The sequence below is a fragment of the Dermochelys coriacea genome, chromosome 3 (assembly GCF_009764565.3).
Source record: "Dermochelys coriacea isolate rDerCor1 chromosome 3, rDerCor1.pri.v4, whole genome shotgun sequence".
In the NCBI taxonomy this organism is placed as follows: Eukaryota; Metazoa; Chordata; order Testudines; family Dermochelyidae; genus Dermochelys; species Dermochelys coriacea.
In genome coordinates this window covers 82,420,100-82,435,431 of record NC_050070.1, presented here as the reverse complement: position 1 = coordinate 82,435,431, position 15,332 = coordinate 82,420,100, and the positions used below count along the sequence as shown (strand labels likewise).

Here is a 15,332-nt window from a genome sequence, read left to right as displayed (position 1 = left end):
TCCACACAAAGATGGACTACAAGCCGTCAGGAACCATATCCCCGATAATGTCACGGCTAACCTGGCGGCTGAACTTTGTGACTTTGTCCTCACTCATAACTATTTCACATTTGGGGACAATGTATACCTTCAAATCAGCGGCACTGCGATGGGTACCCGCATGGCCCCACAGCATGCCAACATTTTTACGGCTGACTTAGAACAACGCTTCCTCAGCTCTCGTCCCCTAATGTCACTACTCTACTTGCGCTACATTGATGACGTCTTCATCATCTGGACCCATGGAAAAGAAGCCCTTGAGGAATTCCACCATGATTTCAACAATTTGCATCCCACCATCAACCTCAGCCTGGACCAGTCCACACAAGAGATCCACTTCCTAGACACTACGGTGCTAATACGCGATGGTCACATAACCACCACCTTATACCGGAAACCTACTGACCGCTATTCCTACTAATATGCCTCCAGCTTTTCAGATCACACCACACGATCCACTGTCTACAGCCAAGCTCTACTATATAACCGCATTTGCTCCAACCCCTCAGACAGAGACAAACACCTACAAGATCTCTATCAAGCATTCTTACAACTACAGTACCCACCTGCTGAAGTGAAGAAACAGATTGACAGAGCCAGAAGAGTACCCAGAAGTCACCTACTACAGGACAGGCCCAACCAAGAAAATAACAGAACGCCACTAGCCATCACCTTCAGCCGCCAAATAAAACCGCTCCAACGCTCTCCAAGGATCTACAACCTATCCTGAAGGACGACCCATCACTCTCACAGATCTTGGGAGACAGGCCAGTCCTTGCTTACAGACAGCCCCCTAACCTGAAGCAAATACTCACCAGCAACCACATACCACACAACAGAACCACTAACTCAAGAACCTATCCTTGCAACAAAGCCCGTTGCCAACTCTGTCCACATATCTATTCGGGGGACACCATCATAGGGCCTAATCACATCAGCCACACTATCAAAGGCTCGTTCACCTGCGCATCTACCAATGTGATATATGCCATCATGTGCCAGCAATGCCCCTCTGCCATGTACATTGGTCAAACTGGACAGTCTCTACGTAAAAGAATAAATGGACACAAATCAGACATCAAGAATTATAACATTCAAAAACCAGTCGGAGAACACTTCAATCTCTCTGGTCACTCGATTACAGACCTAAGAGTGGCTATTCTTCAACAAAAAAACTTCAAAAACAGACTCCAATGAGAGACTGCTGAATTGGAACTAATTTGCAAACTGGATACAATTAATTTAGGCTTGAATAGAGACTGGGAGTGGATGGGTCATTACACAAAGTAAAACTATTTCCCCATGTTATTCCCCCCTCTCCCCCACACTGTTCCTCAGACATTCTTGTCAACGGCTGGAAATGGCCCACCTTGATTATCACTACAAAAGGTTTTCTCCCTCTCCTTACAGTGTGTATGATAACACCCATTGTTTCATGTTCTCTGTGTATATAAATCTCCCCACTGTATTTTCCACTGAATGCATCCGATGAAGTGAGCTGTAGCTCACGAAAGCTTATGCTCAAATGAATTTGTTAGTCTCTAAGGTGCCACAAGTACTCCTTTTCTTTTTGCAAATACAGACTAACACGGCTGCTACTCTGAAACCTGAAAGGTACATAAGTTTCATCAATGTAGACTCATAGACCTTCAGGCCAGAAGGAACCATCATGATCCTCTAATCTGACCTCCTGCACATTGCAGGCCACAGAACCTCACCCACCCACTCCTGTAATAGACCCCTAACCTCTGGCTGAGTTACTGAGTCCTCAAATCATGATTTAAAGACTTAAAGTTACAGATTTCAGAGTAGCAGCCATGTTAGTCTGTATTCGCAAAAAGAAAAGGAGTACTTGTGGCATCTTAGAGACTAAAATTTATTTGAGCATAAGCTTTCATAAGCTACAGCTCACTTCATCGGATGCATCAAAGCTTATGCTCAAATAAATTTGTTAGTCTCTAAGGTGCCACAAGTACTCCTTTTCTTTTTGAAGTTACAGAGAATCTGCCATTTACACTTGTCTTAAACCTGAAAGTCACCAATGCCCCATGCTGCAGAGGAAGGCAAAAACCCCTCAGCATCCCTGCCAATCTGACCCAGGGGAAAATTTCCTCCTGATCCGAAATACGGCAAATCAGTTAGACCCTGTGCATGTGGGCAAGACCCACCAGCCAGACACCTGGGATAGAATTATCTGTAGCAACTCAGAGCCCTCCCCATCTAGTGCCCCACCACCTGCTGGTGGAGATATTTGCTACTCGCCGTTGAAGGTTGCCTACAAGCCATTGTAGGCAGACTCATGATACCATCCCCTCCATAAACTTGTCAAGCTCAGTCTTGAAGCCAGTTAGGTGTTTTACCCCTACCGCTCCCCTTGGGAGGCTGTTCCAGAACTTCACTCCTCTGATGGTTAGAAACCTTCATCTAATTTCAAGCCTAAACTTGTTGATGGCCAGTTTATATCTATTTATTCTTGTGTCCACACTGGCACGTAAGTTAAGTAACTTCTCTCCCTCGCTGCTATTTATCCCTTTGATGTATTTATAGAGAGCAATCATCTCTCTCCTCAGTTTGGTTAGGCTAAACAAGCCAAGCTCTTTGAGTCTCCTTTCATAAGATTTTCCATTTTTCATATCATCCTAGTAGCCCTAGTAGAACATTTGGCAAGCAGAGAAAAGAAACTGTTAAAACTTACGGACAATTCTAACTGCTCCATAGGCAGGCCGTATTTCAGCAAGAGCAAACTGAAACCATGAAAACCACTTGGGGCTTGTCGTTGTTACAGCACTACAGTGGTGGCGCTGCTGTAGCATTTAGTGGGAGAAGCCCATAGTGTTGTCTACAGTAGGGATTAGGTCAGTGTAATTATGTTGCTCAGGGGTGCAGACGTAGTTCTACCGACATAAGTTCCTAGTGTAGACCAAGCCTTGCAAAATTAAAAAAAGGGAACAGAAAAGAACTCCCTGTATATTTCGAGGAAGGTAATGGAACCAGGTAGAAAACAGCTTCATAAGCAAGATTCTAAAGATACTTAGGGCTTGTCTACGCTGCAATTAAAAACCTGCCACTGGCCGGTGCCAGCTGGCTCGGTTTGTGGGTCTCTTTAATTGCGGTGTAGACTTCTGGGCTCAGGATGCAGTCCGAGCTCTAGGACCCTCCTATCTTGCTGGATCCTAGAGCCTGGGCTTGGACACTGCAATTAAAAAGCGCCCAAGTCAGCTGGCATGGGCCAGCCATGGGTGTCTCATTGCAATATAGACATACCGTTAGACACAGTTTTTTGCTTGCCTAAAGCTAGTGTTTCCTAAACTTTTCAAAGCCGAGTTCCCCTTCAGGAAAAGGGAAACCAATTGTGCCTTCACCTCCTGCAATTGTTGGAAGACTAATTTTAAATGTATACATCTTCCATGTCCCCCTCCCCTGGCCAGTCCTTCATTCTCACCACCCCACATTTTGGGGGACTTCTGGTTTTCATAATATGATCCTTCCTTTCCTTTCTTACACGCTCTGATGAGCACTCAATTTTGACATTTAAAGTATAATTGAGCACATCTGAGTTAGCACCCGTTGAAATAAACAAGGCAGTTAATGTCTCACAGATATAATTGCAGGCTCATGGCAATTCAGGCAAATACCTCTGTCTCAGTTAACTTTCAAAATATGAAGCATGTGTTTCTTCACAGCGACAGGTAGAAACCTCTCTTTCAAAAAATGAAAACAGACTCTGCCAAATAATTAAGAGGTCTGTCTGTGCACCCCACATCTGAACTTTTGAGAACCCATTCCCCCGAAGAGGAATGTTCTGCACTTTGAGAAATGCTGCCTTACAGCATGAGGCGCCAGGTAAGGTATACTTTGTACTAAAATGGGATAAACAATGCCATACAAAGCAAAAGTAAAAAAACCAAAACACTTGGCTCACTGTTGGTATGCTTGAAATATATCCTTATGAGAGGAAGAGTAGAAGATAGATTATCCACTATCATGTAAACCTGCCTCCTACACTCATTCAAATCTGGCTAATTCATATAATTCACTAAGCAGTGCAACTCAGCCTGCAATTCACTAAACCTGAAATTGTCCACTCACCAAGTGTGAGCAGGTAGGTATAAGGCCTGGTCTACACTAGGAAATTAAGTTGGTATAATTACGTTGCTCAAGGGTGTGAAAAATCCACACTGCTGAGCGATGCAGTTAAACTGATCTAACCCCCCAGTGTAGACAGCTCTAGGCCGACGAGAGAATTCTCCTATCAACCTAGCTACTGCCTCTTGGGAAAGTGGACTACCTATGCTGACAGGAGAAGCTCTCCCATCGGTGTAGGCAGAGTCTTCTTTGAACTGATACAGCAGTGCCACTACTGCATTTTAAGTGTAGACAAGCCCTAAGATAAATACTGGTGGATTCCCCTTTAAATATGACACACTGTTTACAACCTAGCAGTCAGCCTGAAGAAGAAAGCAATTAGACCTCCCCCAATTTAGCCATATAGGGAGGGTGACTCACACAGGCAATATAGGGCAAAGATGACAAGCTTCACAAATTACACTGATGCCAGAATATCAGAGGCTGACACAAGCAAAACAAAATTGTGTGATCACAGACCTGGCTAATTTAACAAATGGGCACAAATGCAGGCAGCTACAAAAACAAATGTTTGAACATTACCTATGAGAACCGAGGCCAAGATTTGCATTAAGAATACCAAAATAGTTGCAAGCCTCAGGTCTTATGCTCTGATTGTGATGTACTATCATCCTAAATTTAGCTATAACCTCATTAAAGGTAGACTCAGGTCACTTGGGCCTCAAATTTGCCCCTTTTAAAAGGTATTATAACATAATAAGGAAAGTATCCTGGATTTTAAATATCCATATTTTGTAATGTGTGGAGGTGGGGGGTGTGGTGGGGGAGGTCAGCTACCCTTGTTTGCCAAAACAATTTAAAGGACAAAAAATACAATCACTACTTGTATGGAACTGTCAAAAAAAAAAAAACAACCAAAAAACCCACAAATGTGTTTATCTGTAATGCTTCTATAGCAGCATTTAATTATTCCCAGATCTTTGCGGACTTTGAGCATAATGGTATAAAAGCAAGCATGTTTTGGCATTATAAAATATAACGATATTGCTAAGGTTTAATGTCATTCGATAGGCCAGGGGAATGTTTGAAAATAACTGGAGTTAGTCAAATAGAAAGGGATAAAGGGTAAACTTAAAAAAAAAAAAAAACCACACACACTTCATGTCTTCTTAACTTTTAAACTAAGAACACGGTCCTCTGAGGTACGCAAGGTAAGTTTCTGCTTCTGTCTAATGAAGTGTGTGGGGAAAAAAAGTCTCTGTTATGAGATTGCCAATCTTTTTTTCCATTACACAGCAATTTGATTCACGCCTAGTTTTACAATTTGCATGTACTGATTGGAACATTTTCAAATTATGACTGATGAATCTCATCTGTTATTTTAACTATCTCAGCTGAAGTCAGCTGCCTATATAAAGTGTGACATTCACTTGACTGATGCTGTTACAGAAGTGCATGACTAACTTCAGTAGTCAACAATCTCACTATAAGGTCATGTCTATACTACCACTTACGTTGGCAAAACTTATGTCGCTCAGGAGTGTGAAAAAACACACCCTCCTGAGTGACATGTGCCAATGGTAGCGTGTACAATGCTATGTCGGTGGGAGAGCTTCTCCTGCCAACACAGCTACCTTCGCTCGTTGGGGGTGATTTATGTCGATGGGAGAGCTCTCTCCTGTCAGCATAGAGCAGCAACACGAACCTGAACATTTATCGATTAGAAAGAGCACTCATCCCCATCACCAAGTTTCAATCAACAATAACCAAGACAAGGTGTTTCGTTACCCTGCTTTTTAATGTCAGGGTCAAACTTTGACAGTAAGCATTGAGGGAGAAATTTTACCTTTCAATACCTTGAATTCAAATTAAGCATCCATCTAACTATAGATTTTGCTTTTCTATTGCTCTGATAGAAGAGTGACTGTCACTTTATAATATAATATGGGACACTGTCAACTTGAATTTTTAAAAGTGTCAATATTAAAAGTAAAAATCCACTTTTTGACAGTACAATTTTTAAAACAGTATTGGTTTTTCATCTCTCCAGCTGATGTTTATAAGCTGATGTTTTTCACCTCTCCAGCTGATGTTTATTCTCCTTTCCCGAAAAGGAGAAACTAAATGAATATACAGTAGCACACAGTGAAATGGACAACACACAAAGTTGTCAAAAGCACAAAGAAAAACTGAAAAATACACCATTTTTAGTAATTTTTTTCAATTAAAGGAATCCTTAAGTGTTACTGTGGTCCACCCAACATTTGACAGAAATGCATGATTTTCAAATTCTCAGTGTCATTTTTTAATTGAGAACAATTTAGGTATTTAGATAGATATTTAATAAGTGCTATATGAAAATGTATTGATTCTGTCAAGGTAAAAGCTACAATGAGCAGTCAAATTAAAGTATAAATTACTTACAGGCTAATTTTTGTTGTAACTGTAGATCTGGAAACATCCAAATATAAATTTCTCAGCTTTGTGCTGTTTAAATCGGAACTTGCTTGTTTTTCGGTGGATTTGCCTAGTTCTCCATTCTGAATCCCTTCAGTAAGCAAGAGAGCTCTTCCATCAGAGCTATTTACACGTTTTGCTGTCTTGGATTCAGTTTTACTTTCAGAAAGTAAAGAAGTGGTGTTCTCTGTGTCATTGGGAGAGGAAACTTTGGAGGTCTCTGCTTTGCTGTCACTAGAAGGTGCAGATACTGCTCCCTTTTCCACAGAAGTACTTCTTGTTGTTGGGTTACCTTCTGTTGCTGCCATAGGCTGTATAAACTGCTTTTTTGGTAAAGAATCTTTTACCAGACTCTTCAAACCGGTGGGAGAAATCGGGACTGCATCAGACTGATTCTTTTTAAGTGATCTTCTCCTGAAAGGGGATGAAGTTGGGAGTTGCTGTTTGCTTTTCTCAGATTCAGTTTTAGGCAGCCCCTTGTGGTTAGATCCGACTTTTAAGTCCTGGTTACTCAAGGTAGAAGAGTTCCGTTTAGGAGTCTGTTGAGGAGATTTAATTTTTCTTTCTGAGTTGGTTATCTTTTCTGAAACCACATCAGAAGGAACATCACCAAAAGCAGAATCTTCTTTTCCAGTATTCTCAGTCTGATTTCTCTCTCCATTTAGGGTCTCACTAGATGACTGAGATTTCCTCCTCTTTCCAGATCTCCTAGTAATAGATTTTTTATCCATTGTGTCTGTGTCACCCCAAACTTGTCCTGATAGAAAAGTCACAGATTCATTAAAAGGTGTTTCTTCTGTTTTACTAAGATAGATATCTAATGTTAGAACTCTAGCAGGATGTATGTGCTCAGCTGATTTGGATTTCAAACTGTGTGGCAATTCCTTTGACGCTGTATACTCAGGTTGTGCAGACCCTTGCACATTCACTAGTTGTTTATTATTTAATATGTTATTTTCTAAGTCTTCACTAGATAAATTATTCAAACTTCTGATGAAATCCGGTGTTGTGGAGTTAATAATGTCTACAACAGGCTCCTCTTTTAGTTCCAATGTCTCCACTGTAAGGTCACTTTCAGAGAATGTGTTTTTTATTGTTCCAGTGCTACTGCTCCAATCAGGTGACCACTCAATATCAGAAAACCCTTCCTTGCTGCTCCATGCTGTAATAATATTGTGACTCAAAGGTGTTATTTTCTCACAATATTCTTGTGTCTCTGCAAGAGCATTCCAACTTCCTGCCTTCTGCACTTGGGGAATTGTATATTCTTCTCTCTTTAGGTCTTCACTATCTATTGATTTGAGTGAAGCTGTATCCTTATAAGGTGAACCTGATTTCCCACTTTTAATATTTGGACTTGTAGAGAGTTCTAGTGAATTTTTGGCATTTTTTCTCCTTCCTGTACTAAACAAATTTCCAAGCTTTCCCAAAACTGGTTTCTTTTTGTTCTCTTCTTTGGAAGACTCTGGAGACTGTGTTTTAGACTAAACAAAATTAGAAGAAAAAAAAAAGTTTGATAATGTGAAAGGTATTTCTTCAAGAAACATATTATTAATGAACATTTATATGTTCCAAGAGGTAGCCAAGGGGAACTAAACTGTTTATTAAACAGTAGGTCATCTTAGAAAAGAAATGCTTTACTTTTGTTTTATATATTGTTATACAATTCTTTTCTAATTACACACATCTTGCTTTAATATTATTGGTAATATAAGTCTCAAATCTTCAAACACTTGTGCACACACTTTTAGTTTGTTCATCATCGTGAAGATAGGTCCATAGATTTTTATGTCTGAAGTGATAAATTTCCATAGCAAATTTGCAAAAGGTAGGTTAAGTTATTACACAGGAAAAATAATACGAGCAATGTTACACTGTGGACCAAAATCTGCCCTCTATTAAAATAGTGCCACATCATTGAGTTCAATGCATATTAGTATAAGTGACTAAGGGCCAAATTTAACCCTATGAATGAAATTTTACCCTATAACTTCAAATTAACCTGTCAAACAGGAAATAAGTTATCTAGAGAATTCCAGTATATTTACAATATCTGTCAGTAAGTTACAAAGAATTTATAAACACTTTAAAAAGCAGGCATAATGCAATGGAAAATCCTCAGCAATCAAAATATAACAAACATTTTAAATAATATTTCCTGTCTAAAGTGATAAGTGCTATACAAATCAATTTTGTTTAGTGGAAAATTAAAGCAAAATAAACAAAGACCCTTTCACAATATTAACATAGTCTAAGTCTTTTCACAATAAATTGTGTACAGTTTTATTTTTAAATAGACTAATATTTTCTTTAAAGCTAGCATTGGAAGGATTAGATTTTTATCAGTAAATGTTGATAAACAATTATTTCACCATACAAACATAAGCTGACAAAATACTTCCATCTATAATCAAAGTTTACAGATAGGCAAAGAAAGAAAAATGCTACTTGAGAACGCAGAGTTTGATTTAAGGCTATTTACCTTATATATTTTAAAATTTATGTTTTGATTGTTATAAAGTTTTAACTTTTTGAATCTCAGCATCTACTGCCAGTAAGTAATTGTCTGACCCTCACCCCCTATAATTTCCCATAACTGAAAAATACAGATTAAAATAAAAACAAGTCTTAACACGATTCTGTGTAACTGTGAAAATTTAAATCAATAAAAAATGAAAAATATCTTACAAATAAACAATAGCATCTGTTTAAATTATGCAAAAAATATAATTTTGACAAGGGCCTACTCTTAGTTAAGTATACAGACACTCAGTGAAAAATGAGGTTGCTCTGTGGCTGTACAAAGTGGGATGACAAGCATTGTGAATCACTGTCCCCACGGGAAACACCTCCTGAAGCATACAGCTCATGTTATGTCCCCTCCCCTCCCGCAGGTGAAAGAGCAGCAGCAGAGATTACTGGTGCGAACAACATAAAGTTGAAGCCATGGGAGCGGTACACGACGGAGGGATGATTAGCAAAGCTGTAGAACGAAGCAGGGCTGGAAGCTCAGCCTACGTGTCCTCTCAGGCTAAGCAAGCTGCACAATGCTGCCCTTCCTTACCGACACGCAACCACTGGAGAGAAGGGGCAGCAGGAGGTTTTCAATGCACAAAACGCCCGACGTGCCTAGGTCTGCGCCCCACGCGGATTTTAGCCGTGATTGCCGAGTTTACGCTGCACCGTCCTCGGGCATCCGTGCTCGCAGCCAGGTGTGGGCGCAGCGCACACTCATCCCTCAACTATGCCCAGCTCCTTCCTGCTGCTGCTAAGGGCAGGGAAAGCCAGGAGGCAGCCGATTCGCCTGCAGAGATTTGTCTGTCTGCCCCTTAGCCCACCCCGGGCCGGGCCACAGCGGTTCTTACCCCCGCCAGCTCTTAGCCCGGCAGCCCAGGGCCAGGCAGGTGGCCCCCAGCGCCTCCTTCCTCCGGCAGCCCCGAGCCCAGTGCCCCGCGAGGGAGCGCAACCAGCGCAGCCGCTCCTGTCTCACCCGCCGGGAAAGCGGCGCTCCGCTAGTTCCCGCGGCAGAGGCGCCAGCTCTGTGAGCGCTCGCTCGCTCGCTCCCGCCCGCCCGCCCGCAGCAGCAGCAGCAGCAGCAGCTCCGCCTCCTGCCGCCACTCCCGCCCCGCGCTGCGCCGGCCGGGGCCCCCAGGAGCTGCGGCGGGGCCCCAGGGCAATGCGGACTGCGCGTGCCCGTGAAGCGGGAGCCTTCAGCGCGCAGAGGAGCGGCTGCCAAGGCGAGGGCGGGTGACAAAAGGCGCAGCACCTGAGCGCGCAGCTGGGCTACAAGGGGCGCTCAGCGCACAGAGGGCAAAGGGCAAGGGGGGGCTGAAGAACAGGACGGTAGAGAGGAGACAGCGGCTCAGAAGGGAAAGAGGGGGGAGCAGGACCGGAGCTCATCGAGGAGAAGAGGACTGCAAGGAGCCTACAATCAGCAGTGCGTAAAGACGGGGAGTTGGCACTACCAGCGCGTGTCCGAACAACTTGAGCGGCTGCTATAGCAGAGCCTATTCCCAGCTATCCAGGGCAAAAAGCCGCCACGAGCAAAACCACAGGTTTCAGAGTAGCAGCCGTGTTAGTCTGTATTCGCAAAAAGAAAAGGAGGACTTGTGGCACCTTAGAGACTAACAAATTTATTTGAGCATAAGCTTTCGTGAGCTACAGCTCACTAATGCATCCAATGAAGTGAGCTGTAGCTCACGAAAGCTTATGCTCTAATAAATTTGTTAGTCTCTAAGGTGCCACAAGTACTCCTTTTCTTTTTACGAGCAAAACCGACAACCTTTGATGCTGAGGGAAAAAAAGCTTAGAATCTAAAGTAGCCAGTCGCGCCATCTACCTATAGGAACCTGCTCGCGTTATAAAACATGGCTTAAAGACCGCAAAGTGGTTTTGTACAAAGCAAATGCCCAGGATGGGGGAGGGTGGCTGCACTAAGCAGCATAGTGTTTGGTTAATTGTCATAATCGTTGTTTGCCGATCAGCTATTTTACTTGACGAGCTGCAGGCACACTAGTTGGAAAGATCATGTACGGATTCCAACTGGTTAGGGGGCGGAATAAGTAGGAGATCGATCAGTGGTCTGTCCCAGTAGTTTTTCTTTAATGAGCATACACTATGGAACGATTCTGGACTGGTGAAGAGGTGGCCTGAATAAGATGCGTGGCCTTCAACAAGTGTAGCTTCTCAAAAAATATTTACTAGCCTCTGTACTAAAACATGTAGTTAAAATCCTGTTACAAAGCATATTACTTAGTTTCAGGCACAGAAACTTGGGCAATGAAGAAACCACAAGGCTACCTAGGACGAACTTTAAGCCAAAAGAGGAGAAATGGATTTGCAGAAGTGAATGCAGATCTATACAAAACTATATATATACACATTTTCCTTGTAGAGAATGTGGCATTGAGGAATGGAGAGGGAGTCAGCACTTAATAGAGGGTAAATTTGAAACCAAAGTTTGAGAGGCTTTGGATAGTCCGAATAAAGCAGAAAACAAGAGGAAAATGGAGAAGTCTTGATGAGATTAAATACATAAAAAAAACCTCTCATCAAGACAACTCAAATATAAAGTTTTATTATGTTATGGTGACTATTACCGAGTGGTTCAGCTATATTTACCTCTTGGACCAGATCCTGTGCTCCACTTAGAACTAAATCAAGAATTGCCTCTCCTCTTGTGGGTTCTAGGACTAGGTGCTCCAAGAAGCAGTCATATAAGGTGTCAAGAAACTTTGTCTCTGCTGTTACCACTCAAGAAAGAAATTCTAGAGTCACTGTGGATAGTTCTCAACCGCAGACAAAAAAGCAAACAGAATGTTGGGAATCATTACTAAAGGGATAGATAAGACAGAAAATAACATATTGCCGTTATATAAATCCATGACGTGCCCACATCTTGAATACTGCATGCAGATCTGGTCCCCCAGTCTCAAAAAAGATGTATTGGAATTGGAAAAGGGACAGAAAAGAGCAACAAAAATTATTAGGGGTATGGAACGACTTCAATGTGAGGAGAGATTAGTAAGACTAGGACTTTTCAGGTTGGAAGAGATGATTAAGGAGGGATATGATAGAGGTCTATAAAATGACTGGTGTGGAGAAAGGAAATAGGGAAGTGTTATTTACTCCTCATAACACAAGAACAAGGGGTCACCAAATGAAATTAATAGGCAGCTGATTTAAAACAAAAGGAAGTATTTCTTCACACAATACACACTCAACCTGTGGAACTCTTTGTCAGAGGATGTTGTGAAGGCCAAGACTATATGAGGATTAAAAAAAAATAATTAGTTCATAAGATAAGTTCATAGATGATAGATCCATCAATGGCTATTAGCCAGGATGGGCAGAGATGGTGTCCCTAGTCTCAGTTTGCCCGATGCTGGGAATGGGTGACAGGAGATAGCTCACTTGATGATTGCTTGTTCTGTTTATTCCCTCTGAAGCACTTGGCATTGGCCACTGTTGGAAGACAGGATACTGGGCTAGATAGACCTTTGGTCTGATCCAGTATGCTGTTCTTATATGTTATATTATTCAAACATTAAAAAGAGCTAAATTCAACCATAACTAGTGAGTCATGATTGCACTTCCATAATGTATTTGCATGAATAAAGAGTTCTGAGTTATTGAAAAGCACACTGGGTAGGGTTGCCAACTTTCTATTTGCACAAAACCGAATACCCTTGCCCCGCCCCCTGTCCCACCCCTTCTCCGAGGCCCCAACCCTGCTCACTCCATCCCTCATCCCTCTGTTGCTCGCTCTCCTCACCCTCACTCACTCATTTTCACCAGGCTGGCTCAGAGGGCTGGGATGCGGAAGGGAGTGAGGGCTCTGGCTGGGGGTGCAGGCTCTGGAGTGGGGCTGGGGATGAGGGGTTTAGAGTGCAGGACGGTGCTCTGGGCTGGGATCGAGGGGTTTGGAGGGAAGGAGGGATTCAGGGCTGGGGCAGAGGATTGGGGCACAGGTTGGGGAGACGAGTGCAGGCTCCAGGCGGCGCTTACTTCAGGCAGCTTCCAGAGGCAGCGGCATGTCCCCCCCTCAGGCTCCAATACGGAGGTGCAGTCAGGTGGCTCTGTGCGCTGCCCGGTCCACAGATGAAGCCCCCGCAGCTCCCATTGGCCATGATGGTTCCCGGCCAATGGGAGCTGCGGAGCTGGCATCTGGGACGGAGGCCGTGCCCAGAGCCCCCTGGCTGCCTCTACATCCAGGAGCTGGAGGGGGGGCATGCCACTGCTTCTGAGAGCCTGCCTGAGGTAAGCGCCACCCGGAGTCTGCACCCCTTACCCCCTCCCACTCCCCTGCCCCAGGGAGCCTGCCTTAGCCCCACTGTGCCACCAACTGGACTTTTAATGGCCCAGTCAGCAGCACTGACCAGAGCCACCAGGTCCCTTTTGGATCGGGCATTCCGGTCAAAAAATGGACACTTGGCAATCTTAACTCTGGGTTACGTTTTCAAATAGTGCATGTTAAGCCCATAGTTGAGTTTGATTTGCAAGACTACATGTATAAGAACTTAGTTAGTAGTAGGCAAATCAATTGCACCTGTGAAAAAAAATTGCTATGTGCAATTATCTTGCATAAGTTCTTAATTATGACATGCAGTATTTGAAAATCTAGCTTTAATTTCTTACTGAAGTTTGAATTTGTTTTATTTCTAGATAAATAGATGCACATACATAAGAAAACTGTTGCTTGATTCTGAAATACATGCCTTGTGTAAATTGTACTGAAAAAAGAAAGCACCACAATTACACACATCGCTTACAAAACGCATAAAGGTTCTTGCCCTGAAGAGCTCATATTTTAACTCACATAAATATAATATGCAGGACAACAGCGTAAATGCAAGAAAACATAAAAGGCCAAGATTTTCAGAAGTGGCTAGTGATTTTGGGTGCACAGCTAGAGACACCATAGAGGGGGCTAATTTACAGAAATTACTGAGTACCCATCTTCTGAAAATCAGGCCCCATTAAGATGTCTCACTGCATCCAAAAATCTAAGGACCCAAAATCAATAGTCATTTTTTAAAACCTGGGTCAAAGCATAGTGTCAAGAAAACCACAGGAAATCTTATGTGTTTTTAGGATGGATTTGAGGATGGGTTGAAGATCACACTGCGTAAGGAGTGGGAGGCTGTTCCAAGTGTTTTGCAAGCATCTTTAAGGTGATGTTCTACTATGAGGACTATATAAAATTGCCACCTTCTTAAGCAACAGATCTACACTTTGTGCATATTCAGTGATATATGTTTACGTTAATGACAAAAATACTCCTGTTAGCAATGCAGAGCCAATACAGCCAAGACCCCAAGTCTTCAGAGTACTTAAATGTGCTTATCTTGATTTCAGTGGGACTTAAGCACATGCTAAAGTGCTTTGCTGAATCCAGGACTAAGGGATCAAAGAGATGTTCAACTGAGTTAACTTAATATGACTGACAAATCCTCTTATAGCATGTCCACGCTTGAGAAAAAAGGTGTATTTTTACCAGGTATTAGCTAACGTAGTAGCTAACATGGTAAAATCCAAGTGTGGACAAGACAGTTATAGTTTTAACACATTAGCTGGTTGATGTAAACCCTAGGCTCTACCCTAAAAGTAAACAAATGGAATAAATTGTGAACACTAAATTTGACTTTTGCAGTTCTTTAAAATTCATTTATTTATGGCTTTATCAGCAACAGGAAAATTTAGGTTTATGATGTCCCTTTAACTTTATCTTGAACAATTCAAATTATTTAGCAGGTAGCATTTTTAGTTCAGGATAGGATTTTTGGGGGGTTTTAAATTACAAGTCACAATGCTAACGGCATGTGGGAAATAGAAAACATCAGAATGGAATTCCAGCAGCCACTGATGGAGTCAGAAGTGGCATTAGATAAATTATAGTGGAATGAGTTGCAACTGCTGTTCTCTGCTCCATTTGTTATAGTGATTGAGATTCAGCTGTTCAGCAACAGTAGTGCTGGGGTTTGTTGGGACTAAGCAATTACTGAAGCAGTGTGGAGACTCTACTGGAGAGTGGAAAAAGTGACGTGGGAGGGATGCAAAAAGAAAAAAAGATCGAAGAGAGCGCAACATAAATAAAATAAGAAATCAAATAGCCAGTATAATGAGGAAAGAATACTAAAAGGAAGAAATGTGGATAAAGTACAATGCAGAGAGAGGCAATGCAGAATGACCATGTTTGTGGGGTGTGGAGAAAACATGGAAAAGCTAATTTAAAACTAAATAAAAAACTG

General features: G+C 42.3%; 1 protein-coding gene across 1 annotated transcript in view; it reads right to left on the bottom strand.

The window, feature by feature from the left end:
• CRYBG1 (crystallin beta-gamma domain containing 1) overlaps positions 1 to 10,274 on the bottom strand; it is a 66,650-nt gene extending 56,376 nt beyond the window's left edge. The window contains exons 1-2 of the mRNA XM_038394118.2: positions 10,073 to 10,274; positions 6,550 to 8,066 (exon numbers count right to left, since the gene is read on the bottom strand). Of these exons, the coding sequence (XP_038250046.1) occupies positions 6,550 to 7,313 (764 nt within the window). The 5' untranslated portion in view covers positions 7,314 to 8,066; positions 10,073 to 10,274. The remainder of the gene's footprint in view (positions 1 to 6,549; positions 8,067 to 10,072) is intronic.
• Positions 10,275 to 15,332: the final 5,058 nt, after the last annotated feature.